This window comes from Astyanax mexicanus, chromosome 2 (assembly GCF_023375975.1).
Source record: "Astyanax mexicanus isolate ESR-SI-001 chromosome 2, AstMex3_surface, whole genome shotgun sequence".
Taxonomy (NCBI): Eukaryota; Metazoa; Chordata; class Actinopteri; order Characiformes; family Acestrorhamphidae; genus Astyanax; species Astyanax mexicanus.
Window position 1 is genome coordinate 72613109 of NC_064409.1, and position 15948 is coordinate 72629056.

General features: G+C 36.8%; 1 protein-coding gene across 5 annotated transcripts in view; it reads left to right on the forward strand.

Annotated features, from left to right (window-relative positions):
* The window catches only part of LOC103028288 (sodium bicarbonate cotransporter 3-like), an 88725-nt gene extending 73008 nt beyond the window's left edge, over window positions 1-15717 (forward strand). For 2 of the 5 annotated variants that reach the window (XM_022671986.2, XM_049474894.1), the window contains 8 exons: window positions 264-425; window positions 2043-2294; window positions 4160-4228; window positions 4344-4517; window positions 4735-4869; window positions 6273-6382; window positions 10542-10634; window positions 11457-15717. In XM_022671986.2, the coding sequence (XP_022527707.2) occupies window positions 264-425; window positions 2043-2294; window positions 4160-4228; window positions 4344-4517; window positions 4735-4869; window positions 6273-6382; window positions 10542-10634; window positions 11457-11541 (1080 nt within the window). In that variant the 3' untranslated portion in view covers window positions 11542-15717. Of the gene's footprint in view, window positions 1-263; window positions 426-2042; window positions 2295-4159; window positions 4229-4343; window positions 4518-4734; window positions 4870-6272; window positions 6383-10134; window positions 10193-10541; window positions 10635-11456 lie in introns of those variants that run through there. The other 3 variants (XM_049474892.1, XM_049474893.1, XM_049474891.1) reach the window with 3 other exon arrangements.
* Window positions 15718-15948: the final 231 nt, after the last annotated feature.

Sequence of the window (15948 nt, forward strand, 5' to 3'; positions counted from 1 at the left end):
TGATATGATGAGAACTAGAAATAACTCTATTAAACTCAGATTGGGAGAGATTAGGAAATGTTTTAAGGTATTTATTGTTATGCTGGTGTTTTACTGAGCTGAAAAACATTTACTTCACAGATAAAAAGCTTTTCTTTACCTAAATGTCCCACAGGTGCCTAAAACATTTGCACAATACTGTACATCTGATTTGCAGCTTAAACTAACACACACAAAAAAAAAACATAATAAATCAGACCTTCTGTGTGTGTTTGTGTGCGTAGCCCACTTCTAAGCACCGTGGCTGGTTCATCTCTCCACTGGACAGTAACCCCTGGTGGACGATGCTTGTATCTGTTATTCCTGCTCTTCTCTGTACCATCCTCATCTTCATGGACCAGCAGATCACAGCAGTCATCATCAACCGCAAAGAGCACAAGCTTAAGGTAGGACAAGACAAGCTTACCATATTCACCAAATAATGTGGCCTCTGCCTTTAACCTGTCCATGCAGTGAACACACACATACACACTAGTGAGCATGCATGCCCGGGGTAGTGGGCATTAATCACTGCTATGCCCAGGGGAGAAGTCAAAGGTAAAAACCTTGAGAAGGTCAAACAGTGGCAGTTTGTGTGTCAAATTAAACACCTTTAGGCTAAGGCCCAATCCCATTTCTCCTCTTGGCCCTACCACTTAACCCTACCCCTTCTTTTCGAGTGTAACCCTTTTCAAGTGTAACTTTGTTCCAAGGGGAAGGGGAAGTGAAATGGGATTGCGCCTAAATCTTTAGTGGTACAAGTATGCAGATTACACCGTTATAATTGTTAGGTGGTGGCACAGTGGCTTAGTGGTTTGCATATTCACCTCCCTGCGCTGGGGAGGGTTGGGTTCAAGTCCCTGTGTCTGCGTGGGTTTTCTCCGGTTTCCTCCCACAGTCCAAAAACATAGAGATCAGGTAAATTGGATTTTATAAATTGCCCAGAAAATTGGATACATGAAAAAAATGCCCTGGTGTGTGAATGTATGCCCAGATATTTAGGAGATTTAGTTCTTCAGCAACGAGACTGAAGTAGCATTAGCATTAGCCGCTAACTGCTATTTCCCCGCTTAGAGGTGAATATTATCAGCCCGTAGCCTTCTCCTAACCCTGGCTAGCACTGCTGGAACAGCTCTTTTTCCATTCAAAGGTGAGTATATCGGACTGTAGAATGCGTGTTTACTGTGTTAAAACAAGCTACATGGGACAAACCACTAGCTAATATCACCCTGTCTTACCGGTACACTAACCGCTAGCGGTTAGTCACTAATGCTAATGCTCCAGCCATAGTGCTGGAGAAATTCGTTACTCTAAACTTACTCTAAATAAACGGAAGCGCTTTACTATCTGAGTAGATTTACGTCCAGTGCTCCATTGACTTTAACATAAAGTCTTTTTTATTACAGTTTTGTTTACTTAGCTTAGCTTTACTTAACTTAGATAACCTCTCCACCACCACCCAACGGCAAGACCTGCTGAATTAGAAGTTTCTAACAGTGTCTCTTAAAGTATGCCTTATAATCTTGTTCTCCTTATGTATGAAAATAGACCAGAAAATAGATGTTTATTGATAGTGCGCCTTATAATACGGTGCACTTTATAGTGCGAAAAATACGGTAAGTCAGTAAGTGTAGATGCCTTGTGGTTTCGTCCATATAATTTTTATGATCATTGTTAGCTACTGTATACAGCATTCTGCCTCCTGTACTTTCCACTCAACTCATTCCTTACCTGCACTTATTCTTAGTTATTCTGTCACCTACTGGACTATTTCCTCACTTCCACACACACACACACTCTAGATATCTGCATATCTACATCTGTGCAATATTTGTTCTGTGCAATATTTGTCTATAGTGTATAGTGTATTATTCTTCTTGTAAATATTATTCTTTGCACATTGGTGGGAATCTGCACCCAAGTTTTTCACTCACATGTACGCCTGTACTCTGTGATGTGACAATAAAAATCTTGAATCTTGAATCCTGAATCTGTGTATGTCTCATATCTCTCCCTCCCTGCAGAAAGGCTGTGGGTATCATCTGGATCTGCTGGTTGTGGCGGTGATGCTGGGTGTGTGTTCGATTATGGGGTTGCCGTGGTTCGTGGCAGCGACTGTGTTGTCCATCTCCCACGTGAACAGCCTGAAGCTGGAGTCCAGCTGTTCAGCTCCGGGGGAACAGCCCAAGTTCCTGGGTATCAGAGAACAGCGCCTCACTGGAGTCCTGATCTTCACTCTGATGGGCTGCTCCGTCTTTATGACTTCAGTGCTAAAGGTTAGGATGATACTCAGGTGATACTGTGGCTTACAATATAGAGCACTGGCAGGTGGACCATTAACATCCATAAATAGATGATGTATTAGAACAAGGGCTTCAGGCTGAGTGTAGCAACTGTGCACTTAGTCTAACCACAGCTACATCTGTCATACCAGTAAGTAACCAGGAACACTATTCTATTTCCTATATAAAGATAGGATGATGGTCAAATGCATTTTACATATGCATTATACCTTTCTTTAACCTTTTCCCTTATCTTTTTTACATCTTTAAACTACTGTATGTTTTGCACTATAAGGTGCACTTAAAATCCTTTAATTTCCCCAAAAATCATCAGTGCACCTTATAATCCAGTGCACATTATGTATAAATTTTACCAGTCAGGTATTAAGGAGCAGTAAAACCACTCCGCTGAAGTACAGTGTTATACAGGAGTTTCAGTTTAGTTTTCTGGAGCAGTATTAGCATTAGCCGCTAACCAGCTCTTTTGACATTCAGAAAGGAGTATTATCGACCTGTAGCCTGCTGCTAACCCCAGCTAGTGCTGCTGGAGCAGCATTGGCATCAAAATGACAGTTTTGTTTACATAGCTTAACTTTAGTTAACTTAGTTACCCTTCTACTGATTTAGAAGCAAAACATGGCGACACCCCTGTTCCTTAATAGTGTTGCACAATGCACCTTATAACACAGTGCACCTAATGTATAAAAAAAGACCAGAAAATAGACCAGAATATAGACGTTTATTAGTGCGTCTTATAATCCAGTCTTATAATTATAAATGCTGCTATGCACACATATACAAATACATGGACATCCAGAACCATTTAACTAATAAAAAATAACATTAATAATGAATTAATAAAAATAATAATATGAATCATAGTCAACTTGCTTTTGACTCTACCGAGAAGGATGTATGTTTTTGAAATGAAAGAATGCTCAGAGGACCTCATTATTTCAGGTACAGCCAAACTACAAAAGCTATATTACCTATTCTATGCTAGCAAGGTAACACATTAAAGCTATACTTTTACAGTTGTTTCTAATTTATCATAGTCAAACAAGCAAATCCTTCATTCCATTATCACTAGTCAGTTTCTGACCACAGAGTTGGTCTTGGAATATTTGTACCATTACTGACCAAGCATGAGCAGACATGGAGGACCTACTTAACCTCTAGGTACTTGAAGCTCAAAAATTGCCAAGTGTTGGCAAATACAATACAGCTCTGTAAAAAATAAGAGACCATATTAAAATGATAAGTTTCTTTGATTTTACCAAATAAAAGAAAACTCTGGAAAAAAATCAAGAGGAAGGTGGATGATCTCAAGCCATCAAACCAATCTGAACTGCTTGAATTTTTGCACCAGGAGTAAAGGCGTAAAGTTATCCAAAAGCAGTGTGTAAGACTGGTGGAGGAGAACATGCCAAGATGCATTAAAACTGTGATTAAAAACCAAGGTTTTTCCAACAAATATTGATTTCTGAACTCTTAAAACTTTATGAATATGAACTTGTTTTCTTTGCATTATTTGAGCTCTGAAAGCTCTGCATTTTTTTTTTGTTATTTCAGACATTTCTCATTTTCTGCAAATAAATGCTTTAAGTGACAATATTTTTATTTGAAATTGTTGTCCGTAGTTTATAGAATAAAATAACAATGTTCATTTTAATCAAACATATACCTATAAATAGCAAAATTAGAGAAACTGATTTTAGAAACTGAGATGGTCTGTTATTTTTTCCAGAGCTGTACATAGAGTGGGATTCTGTTTTTTTTATGTTTTTAAAATGTTGTGAAATATAAAAAGCATTATTATTAATCATAGGTATTTAATAATCCACATGTTTTGCTTGTAGTTTATTCCCATGCCGGTGCTGTACGGGGTCTTTCTCTACATGGGTGTTTCTTCTCTGAAAGGCATACAGGTAAGACAGTTGTTGTAGCAGATGGGATAATAAAATCTGTTGTTTCTTTTATCAGTTTTGCTACATTGATTGTTGCTCTTCTCTCTCTTCTCTTATATCCTTTTTGTCTCCTCAGTTCTTTGACAGGATAAAACTGTTTGGCATGCCGGCGAAACACCAGCCGGATCTGATCTACCTGCGTTACGTGCCGCTGTGGAAGGTTCATATCTTTACGCTGGTGCAGCTCACATGCCTTGTGCTGCTGTGGGTCATCAAAGCTTCCTCCGCCCGCGTCGTCTTCCCTATGATGGTAAAGATGGGCTTATTATCTTCTTGCTTATCTATTATTATTAATATTTAACTGTCTACATCTTATTGGAACAGATTAACATGTCAAATAGGTTTATAATAACAACAGGGTTGTATTTAGTAGCTAAAAACAGGCCAGATTATATATATTTTTTAAATCTAATCTGATTTTTTAAAGCAAATACAAGAGAACCTTCTTGCTTTCCTCCGTATCTCAGGTGCTGGGGCTGGTGTTCATCCGGAAGCTTCTGGATTTCTTCTTCACTAAGAGAGAGCTGAGCTGGCTGGATGACCTGATGCCTGAAAGCAAGAAGAAGAAAGAAGACGACAAGAAGAAGAAGAAGGCCAAGCAGGTAGGGAATAGCGGGGCTCAGCCTTATACAGAGTCAAATTAATAGAATTATTAGACTTTTTGTGTAGATTCAAAGCAGCACTAGGTAGGAATTCTTCAATGATTTTTGATCTTTTTAAAGAAGTAAAATTACAGCTTGAAACTCACTTCAGCGCTGCATTGAGGTGTAATAGGAGGAAAAGCGGTGTTCTCGTGTCTGTGCCGGAGCTCCTCTGAGCTCAAACCAGACTCTGTAAGTTTTCCGAGGCGGCCGCGACCAACGCTCGCGAGAACTGCGCCCTGCTTTCCGACCTTTAGTTCTAACAGTTCCTTCTACAAGGACTACTGGTTCATTCTTTACAAACTAACATACAGACACTCTGGCAGAAGCTGGAAAGAGACCGAATATGTCTGGGAAAGCCAGAAAACGAGAAAAAGAAACTAATCCACAAAAACTCAATCCTTCCTAGTGGAGCTTTAAGTAGTACATTCTTGTGATCACTTCTTTAATTCCAATAGAATCTGTACTCTTTCAGAACAACTACAACATTTCCAGATGTATGTCTTTCACTGTAAATCCCACATCTCTCTCTCTTTCTCTCTCTCTCTCTCTCTATATATATATATATATATATATATGTATATATATATATATATATATATATATATATATACATATATATATATATATATATATATATATATATATGTGTTTTTTTAACCCCTTACTGGCTGTAATAGAAGACAACCAAATTACAGTTAGTTAAAGTACAGCCCACATATGGTGAAATTAGTTTTAATACACTGCCTGGACAAAAAAAGGGTCACACAATCTAATATTTGATTGAGGCACACATTCACTGTGGCGTTGTTTCAATAAGCCAAGCCAAGATTTATTTCATTCCAGTGTTGCATTAATTTTTCACCAAGATCTTGCAGCAGCATTGATGATGGTAGAGTCTGACCAACCGCTGCACAAAGCAGCTCTTCTCCATCCAGCACATCCCAAAGATTCTCAATGAGGTTAAGATCTGGACTCTGTGGTGAACTCTCTCTCAATCCATGTGTGAAAATGATGATCTCATGCTCCCTGAATCACTTTCACAATTCCAGCTCCATCAATCCTGACATTGTTATCTTGGAATATGGCCGTGTTCATCAGGGAAGAAAAAATCCATTGATGGAATAACCTGGTCTATATTCAGTATATTCAGGTAGTCAGCTGACCTCATTCTTTCAGCACATACTGTTGCTGAACCTAAACCTGCAGAACAACTGCAGCATCAACCCCCACATCATTTACTTACTTACATCCAGGTGGAGACTTTTTGGCCAGGCAGTGTAGGATTTATACGGAATGATTTTTTTTGTACACAGCTGAGAAATGAAGCCAAGAGGTACTGTAATTGGTTCTTTTCTGAACAGGAAGCGGAGGAGTGTCTGGAGGAGGAGGAAGAGGTGAGACTGTCGTATGCAGGAGGAGGAGGAGGAGGAGGGAATATGCTAAAAATCCCACTGCAGTCTCACACCGGCAGGTGAGTGGAAACTTAAACTGACCAGTTATATGAAGTTACTGTATGTTAGATAGACATCATTACTTTAATCCAACTACAGTTTAACTGTTTGACCTTACATTATCAGTTAGTAGTAAACAAAGTAGTACTCTTAATTAGGGGTGGGCGATATGACTCTAAAATAATATCACGATATTTCAGGGTATTTTTGTGATAACGATATACTTGGCGATATAGGAAAACAGAAAAATAATTAATTAATTTCAGGAATATAGTATAATAGTATAACAGAATAATCATAATGTGGGAAAATATATAATATAGCAGAAAATAATATAATGCAGCAAAAAATATTGCAGAATATTTAGTGCATGCATAGAAACTGCAAACTAAAACAATTATACAATAAATACACTTAAAGCTTCACAGTAAATAATAGACTACTTTTAAGACAGAACAGCCCTATTATCACGATATGGATTTTTAATATCATGATATTTCTGTCACAATATATTGTATACGATATAATATTGCCCACCCCTAATCTTTATTAACCCTTGTGAAAAAAATAAAGTATACTTAAATTATGCTTTAATTGGTCTGTACGTAAGTTATGTTATTTTTGGAACCACTAATTTGTACATAATTTGGTACTTAAAATGATATAAATTTGCACTAAATTCATACTGAGTATACTAGTCATATGTTATTTTCGCCACTATTTAATAAAATGTAACTGTATTTGCATAAGCTGTCCAAACAGAACATTAAAACATATTAAAAGTATGATTAAAGTATAGATTTAACACAACATTCATTTTGAGGAGTGTACTGTATATAAACTGGAAAAAAAGAAAGATATCTCATTGCTGAACGGATCAGCTGATAAAAGATATTTTTACCTACACTATACCAACTACACTTAACTTTTTAAGTGTAATTTTATCAGCACAGTTTAATTAGTATGAGTAACACAAAATTATGTTTTATGTTTTGCTAACAAATTTGACTAAAGTACACTACGTTTTATTGCAGAAATATCGGCTCTTAGGACACATTTACTAAAAGTATAGTTTTATCATAAAAAAGATAGATAGATAGATAGATAGATAGATAGATACTTTATTTATTCCAAAAAGCACAGTTTTATAAAATAATACATAGTAGGGATGTCACGATTCTCTAAATCCTTGATTCAATTTTATTTCTGATTTTAGGGTCATTATTCGATTCGATTCTCGATTTTCTTTTTTCTTTTTTGACAGCAGAGAGGCCTATGCCAGTTTTAGATTAGTCTTTGGTCAGTCATTGGTTTGATTCATCAAATTTACAATATCTTATTTCAAAAGGTGGGCTTGATATAAGTGATGCAAAGTGATTCAAGTGATCTGTAATACACCCCATTAGGCACTAAAGGTCAAATTTAAATAATTAAATTAAGATATATATGTAATGCCATCTAGTGGCTTTTTTTGGTAGCAGCAGTGTGCACTATTAAAACAGCAATGTGCAACATAACAAAATAAATAATAAAAAAATACAGGACCAGTCAGGTACAAAATAATATAACAATTAGAGCCTTAACAATCTGAACTCTATCCTACTATAACAGTTAAACATGAAATATAAGACTCGGTCCCTGAGAATGAGAAGTTTTTTTCTTTAATAAAGATATATTATTAACTCTATCTGAGAGAAAGATGCTCCTTAAGGTACCAAAACTATTAACATATTTGAGGCTAGACAAAACAACTGTTAATTTTATATTTTCAAGTTTTTCTTTAAGAAGAAAAGAATGTTCATATTCTTTGGAGAAAGGGCTGCTCTTTGAACAGTCACAATGTCCGCAGCATCGGCTACAGTGAGCTGCGCTATTTGCGTTGCGCGCCCACGTTCTTGTGAAGCTTAGAGGGAGGGATCGAGACCATGACATAATTTCGATCGATTTCAATTAAATATCGAAATCGTGACACCCCTAATACATAATATACATTTTTATTGTATAAATACATCTCTAGTCCAAAATTAGCACAGCCGACTAAAGTATATTTAAATACTGCTTAATTAGGTAAAAATGTAAATATAAGCAGGAAAAAGTATACTCTAATCATTCCACATATATTTTAAGTTCACTGTTAATATATTTAACCCTCCTGTTCAATTATATTTTTTTTATTTAAAGTTCGAAGATCTAGTAAAAACAGTTATTTTTTTTTTCAGTATGAAACTTCTTCTGCTTGCTTTAATTAATGTAATCAACATAATATGAAAATGGTTCAGCTCACATATTTACGACCACCCCCTGCAAAAACTACAACTAAAACAAAATTGCAATGTTATCTTTCAATGTTATGTAAAACTACTGTTTTTCAAAAAAGTAACAAAGTAGTGAAACATTAAATAAAAAATATGAATATGTATTTTTTTATGAAAAATGTGTAAATAATCCTAATTAAAGCATTACCTGTTAGAGGTAAGGAACACCATCGCACTAAATATAGCTAGAATCATTAGTAATGGATTGAGCAATTAAATATTTACACTGCTAATGAGGATTTTTGTGGGTTTCAGACATTTTTTGGATGGTTAAACATGCATCAGGTCAACAGCATTTCTGTGCCTGACAAATGAACATAATAGGAGGGTTAAATACACAACTTTTTTTTACAAGGGAAGCAACTTAAAGGCACACACTGGTTACAAGTAACACTGAGTTTCTTAATGCCTGGGGAATAAACTCATACTGAGCTTACTACTGAGTTAATGAGTACGACAGAAGTTTCTACAAGGCCATCTCAAAAAATTAGAATATCTTTTCAGTAATTCAGTTCAAAATGTGAAACTCATATATTATATACATGTATCACATACAGAGTGATCTATTTTGAGCGTTTATTTATTTTATTGGTGATGATTGTGGCTTACAGCCAACAAAAACTCACGAATCAGTGTCTCAGAAAATTAGAATATTATATATAAGACCAATTGATACTTTCTGCAGTGTGGGCAGTGTGCCAAGTCCTGCTGGAAAAAGAAATCCACATCTCCATAAAAGTTGTCAGTGGCAGAGGGAAGCATGAAGTGCTGTAAGATTTTGTGGAAAAACAAAACTGCACTGACTTTAGACTTGATAATAAAACACAGTGGATCAACACCAGCAGATGATCAGCATGTCTCTCTAAACCATCACTGATTGGTGGAAACTTCACACTAGACCTCAAGCAGTTTGGACTGTGTGTCTCTCCTCTCTTCCTCCAGACTCTGATCCCTTGATTTACAAATGAAATGTAAAATTTACTGATGATCAGTGATGGTTTGGAGAGACATGTCATCTGCTGGTGTTGATCCACTGTGTTTTATTATCAAGTCTAAAGTCAGTGCAGTTTTGTGTTTCCACAAAATCTTACAGCGCTTCATGCTTCCCTCTGCTGACTACGTTTATGGAGATGCGGATTTCCTTTTCCAGCAGGACTTGGCACACTGCCCACACTGCAGAAAGTACCAATTGGTCTTACATAATATAGAAATTTTCAGAGACACTGATTTTTGGGTTTTTATTGCATTACATAATCATTAACAATAAAAGAAATCAATGCTTAAAATGGATCACTCTGTGTGTAATACATCTATATAATATATGAGTTTCACATTTTTAGCTAAATTACTGAAATAAAGTAACTTTTCTAAGATATTCTAATTTTTTGAGATGGCCCTGTATGTGCTGCACTGCAGGCACCTGTTTCTCAGGTGTGCTAAATGCTACGTTTGTGCAGGTCATACAGACCAGCAGCCTTCTCCTTCAGAGCGGATGAAGAGGAGTCAGAGTTTAGTGTAAGAGAGAACTGAGTGCTGATTTTAACCACAGCGGCCTGATTTAATCTCACAGCTGCACTGCAATCCTCTCACAACCAGCCAGAGTTTAACCAAAGCAGAATGAGGGCAGACGTGTTTGGCTTTTTTAAAAAGAATTCATCCAGCATTAATGAGCATTATTATTATTATGTGCTGTCTCAAACGTATGATATGATATGTGTGCTTATTGTGTTGCATTCCATGCCATTCCCTAATTTGTGTGTTGGTGTCCCTATCTGGTATCATTGTAATGTTTTATTTATTTATTTTTGTCATTGTGTGTTTGTGTGTGTGTGTGTGTGTGTGTGTGTGTGTGTGCTGCATGCAGTGTTGATCAGTCAGTTGTTAATATAACTGATGAAATGAACAAGAGTTCTGCATGGAAAGCTGTTGCATCAAACACCATGAAGAGGAGTGAGAGGTAGTTTTCCTTCCTAACAGACAGCATGTTTTTTTTATTTATTTATTTATTTTTACTAAAATATTGTATACAGTACTCAAATGCAGTAATTTTGCAGTGTTACTGTGATGCTAGGATTCAATTCATATTTTTTTAAATAAAATATGAATTGAAAAAATACATTTAGGCATTGTAAGGCATTGTAATTTATACAGTTGTAAAAAAATGTGGAAAAATGGTTGGTAAAAATAAATGGTATGTTGCCTTTTATTCAGTTTCAGCCAGTTATTTTTTGGTATGAAAAAGATAAAATACACAAATACATTTAGCATTGTAATTTATACAGTTGTAAAAAAAAAGTGGAAAAAATATTAGTAAGAAAAAAAATAGTATTTTTACTTTTATTCTCTTTTAGACAATTTCTTTTTCAAGTATGTCTAATTTTAACACTATTTTTTACATTTTGAAATGCAGATAAAATAGGCTTAAAAAACAAAAAAAATATTTAAAAATTGAAAATGTTAATTTGTTGCAACATTCAATTCGACAGGCATGTTGTATTATGTTATATTATATTATATTATATTATATATATATATATATTTTAGTTTTTTAGATATAAGATTTGGAAAAGGTTTCTTGTTTCAGCCAATTTTTTTTTCCGGTTATGTCTAATTTTTACACTAAATGTATCACATTTTTGCATGCAGATTAAATACACTGCTAATAAAGCCTTTATAAAACAATAAATGACTTTTTTTTTACATCCAACTAGACAGAATTGTTATAATTGTTAATTAGACAGTCTATGTCCTTATTCTCTCTCTCTGTTTTTCTGTGCAGTCAGGAGAAGGTGGCCTGTGTTAGGGTGAACCTGGAAGGAGCCCAGAACGGTTGTGATAAGACTAATGTAGAGACCGCTCTCTAGAGGAGATTATTCTACTCTTTTGGTGCTGTGGAGACCCCAACAGTACAGTGAAACCCTCCTGCTGGAGCAGAGCAGCCTGCACTGGGGCCTCGGCCTGGGCTGGACTCAGCAGGGCCCCCCGCTGACCCGGAGGTGAGAGGAGCACGGTGTGGAAGAACAAGGTACCAACGACAAACCCAACAGGCCACATTAAAGACCAGCAGCCCAACTGACTCCTTTTATCTCTCTGTTTAACTTTTATTAAACTTTTATTTTATTTCTGGTTTCTTTTATTTGCTGTTACAGCATTTTACTGTATTTTTTTTTTTTTATTTAGAATGTTCATTATTAATGATAATAATAAAACATCATTAATAGATCATACAGTTGGCTGGGAGCGGTCCTGAAGCCACTGCACTGTACTGATTGCTTAAAAATGAATGTGCTTTAACACAAATTCATAAACGTGTCTTCAGAATGATGCCATGTTTCACGTTCATACATGCTGTCGTGTTGGACGCCCTTTAAAACGTACAAGTTCTACTTCAGGTTTAATTAAGCGTGCCTTGTAAAAACGGCTGTTTTCACGTACAGCCACAGAAATGGAGGAGGACGCTTGGGTATAAAAAAAAAAAAAAAAAAAGAGAGAGAGAGAGAGACTGTTGCCCAGAAGAGATGATCTTTTCCCAAACCCATATTTAGTTCAGTTCCAAAGACTGTGATGTGTCTATAGTGTCCCATCCTTTCACACCTCCACAGAACAGACTCCACAGAGTCTCTGATTCTTCATCAGTTCTGATACTGATCTCTGTATTTGAAGCACACTTTCTGAGGATTTGGGATTTCAGTGTTGAGTCTGTATTCCCGCTCTGGTGTGTGGAAGTGTTTCACACGTCGCTGAGTCATTTTTAAACGTCTTTCTTGGACAGATGTGGCTGTACTGTTGTCTGTGTGTATAGTTTTGAATATTGTGTTTACTGCCACCACCAGATGTCTGGTCATAGTGCACAAAGTGTGTGTGTGTGTTTATGTGTATCACTGTAAAGAGTTCCAGTTTTATTCACTTTAATCACTGCTGTCTATTAGAGGAGCGCTGCGGGACCCAGAGCCAAATCCAGGAGCCTCAAAAGAGCCGACAGAACACAGCGAAGCGAAGAGGTAGAATCTGAACCCAAGTTCTAGAATCTTAACTAAAGACTGAACTTGAATTTAATTGATGTTTTAGTTTCAACTAATGTTCTGGAATCCTGATTAGCATTCTAGATCCCTGACTGAAGCTCAAGATCTTGAGGTTCTACAATCTTGACTCTAGAATATCAGTTGTAATTCCTCTAACAGTCTGATGTCTGGAGTTCTAGAGCCCTGACTAAAGCGCTAGAATACGACCTAATGTTCTAGAACCCTTACTAAATTTCTTTGAACAAGATCTGATGTTCTGGAACCCTGACCTTGAATTCTAGAAATTCTAAAATTAAGGCTGAAGAAATTTTGTAATAATAAAAAAATATCGTAATAATATACTGACTAGAGTTCTAGAATTCAAGCATTTGTTCTAGACCCCTGACTGAAGCTTTACAATTGAAGATGGTGCTGTAGAAACCTGACTGAATCTCTACAATGCTTTGGGTCTAGAACCCTGACTAAAGCTCTAGAACTATAGATGATACTCTAGAATCCTGCCTAGAGTTTTAGAACCCTTATTGAAAGCTTATGTTCTAGAATACTGCTGATGTTCTGGAACCCCAACTAAAGTTTTAGAATTTAGGTTAATATTGTATTCCTGACTGGAGTTCTAGAATTTGAGCATATGAATGAAGCTCTAGATTAGGACTAATATTCCAGAGTCTTGACTGGAGTTCTAAAACCCCGACTGAAGCTCTAGAATTAAGGATGTTCTAGGACCCTGAGTGAGAATCTAGAATTAAGGATGTTGTTCTAGAACCCTGACTGAGAATCTAGAATTAAGGATGTTGTTCTAGAACCCTGACTGAAGCTTTACGATTGAAGATGGTGCTCTAGAACCCTGACTGAAGCTTTACGATTGAAGATGGTGCTCTAGAACCCTAACTGAAGCTCTAAAACTATAGATGATGCTCTAGAATCCTGACTAGAGTTCTAGAACCCTTATTTAAGCTTATTGAAAGCTTATGTCCTAGAATACTGCTGATTTTTTGGAACCCTGACTAAGGTTTTAGAATTTAGGTTAATATTGTAATCCTGACTGAAGCTCTAGAATTAAAGATGTTTTAGAACCCTGACTGAAGCTCTACAATTGAGAATGTTGTTTTAGAACCCTGACTGAAGCTCTAGAATTAAGGATGTTCTAGAACCCTGACTGAAGATCTAAGACTGAGGATGTTGTTCTAGAACCCTGACTGAAGATCTAAAACCGAGGATGTTGTTCTAGAACCCTGACTGAAGCTCTAAGACTAAGGATGTTGTTCTAGAACCCTGACTGAAGCTCTAAAACTGAGGATGTTGTTCTAGAACCCTGACTGAAGCTCTAAAACCGAGGATGTTGTTCTAGAACCCTGACTGAAGCTCTAAAACTGAGGATGTTGTTCTAGAACCCTGACTGAAGCTCTAGAAATGAGGATGTTGTTCTTGAACCCTGACTGAAGCTCTAGAAATGAGGATGTTGTTCTTGAACCCTGACTGAAGATCTAAAACTGAGGACGATGTTCTAGAACCCTGACTGAAGATCTAAAACTGAGGATGTTGTTCTAGAACCCTGACTGAAGCTCTAAGACGGAGGATGTTGTTCTTGAACCCTGACTGAAGCTCTAGAATTGAGGAGGTTGTTCTTGAACCCTGACTGAAGCTCTAGAATTGAGCATGTTGTTCTAGAACCCTGACTGAAGATCTAAAATTGAGGATGATGTTTTAGAACCCTGACTGAAGCTCTAAAACTGAGGATGTTGTTCTAGAACCCTGACTGAAGCTCTAAAACTGAGGATGTTGTTCTAGAACCCTGACTGAAGCTCTAGAATTGAGGATGTTGTTATAGAACCCTGACTGAAGATCTAAAACTGAGGATGTTGTTTTAGAACCCTGACTGAAGCTCTAGAATTAAGGATGTTCTAGAACCCTGACTGAAGCTCTAGAATAGAGAAAGTTGTTCTAGAACCCTGACTGAAGCTCTAGAATAGAGAAAGTTGTTCTAGAACCCTGACTGAAGCTCTAGAATTGAGGATGTTGTTATAGAACCCTGACTGAAGATCTAAAACTGAGGATGTTGTTTTAGAACCCTGACTGAAAATCTAGAATTGAGAATGTTGTTTTAGAACCCTGACTGAAGCTCTAGAATTAAGGATGTTCTAGAACCCTGACTGAAGCTCTAGAATAGAGAAAGTTGTTCTAGAACCCTGACTGAAGCTCTAGAATTGAGGATGATGTCCAAGTTCTAAGGGCGTTTTCACACCTGTAGTTGGCTTCTATGGTCCGGATCAGTTGATGAGTTTGTTTACTTGGAGCGTTTTCTCCCTCTGTTTGGTTTGGTTTGGTTTCACACAGGCATAAACCTGAACGCACCAAAATGCGCACCAATAAACCACGTGAGCAGGCTGTGTCCTCTGATTGGTCAGACTTGTCTGGCATTAGGGACAAGGAAAGTACCAGTAAATATAGCGAGAAGATTCTGTGTTCCAGAGCATATATCTGTTAAGTGAACGCTGCACAGACTGCACGTGTAAACAGCATGGAGCAGCAGAGACAGCGTTTGTTCATAGCTGGGGTCATAAGCATAATCTGCCTAATATATATCAGATTAAACTGCGCGTTATCAGCAGTTTAGCTCAAATAAAATTAGTATATTTAATAGCTGGGTCAGATCAAAACCGGATCACTTTCTCACCACTCTAGAGTTCGTACCAGAGCCTGTTTTAACTGAAACAAATGGTGCTGGTGTGAATACGCCCTAATTTAGAGTCAGTGTTGTAGAATCTCGACTGAAAGCTTAGAATTAAAGCTGCTGTTAGAGAATTCTGACTGAAAGAGAAAACTAGAATTATTAAGTAAATGTTTTATGTTGAGGAGGGGAAAGGAAAGGGGGGAGTTGGGGTAGGCTCATGCCTGAGACATTACTGCTGCAGGGAGGGGAGGAGAGACACCTGTACTGCTATATATTTGTGCAATAAATAGTAATGTTCTATTTTGTAAAATTATTGACAAAAGCAATAAAACATGTATTCCATGGAACTGAGGGTGATTTCTGTAATGCTGGAAGAAATAAGAATAGTGCTTCTTTTATGGTGAGACAGTATGATGCCCTGCCTTCAGCTCTACAGTAATAATAAATCCCAACTTTTTTCAGTTCCTCTTTTTTTACTTATTTTTTAATGTATAGACTTTACATATATTCACACCTAAGATATCTTATTTTTTAGGTGTTTTTCCCAATGGATTTCCTGCAGATGCTTTAGAAAGAGT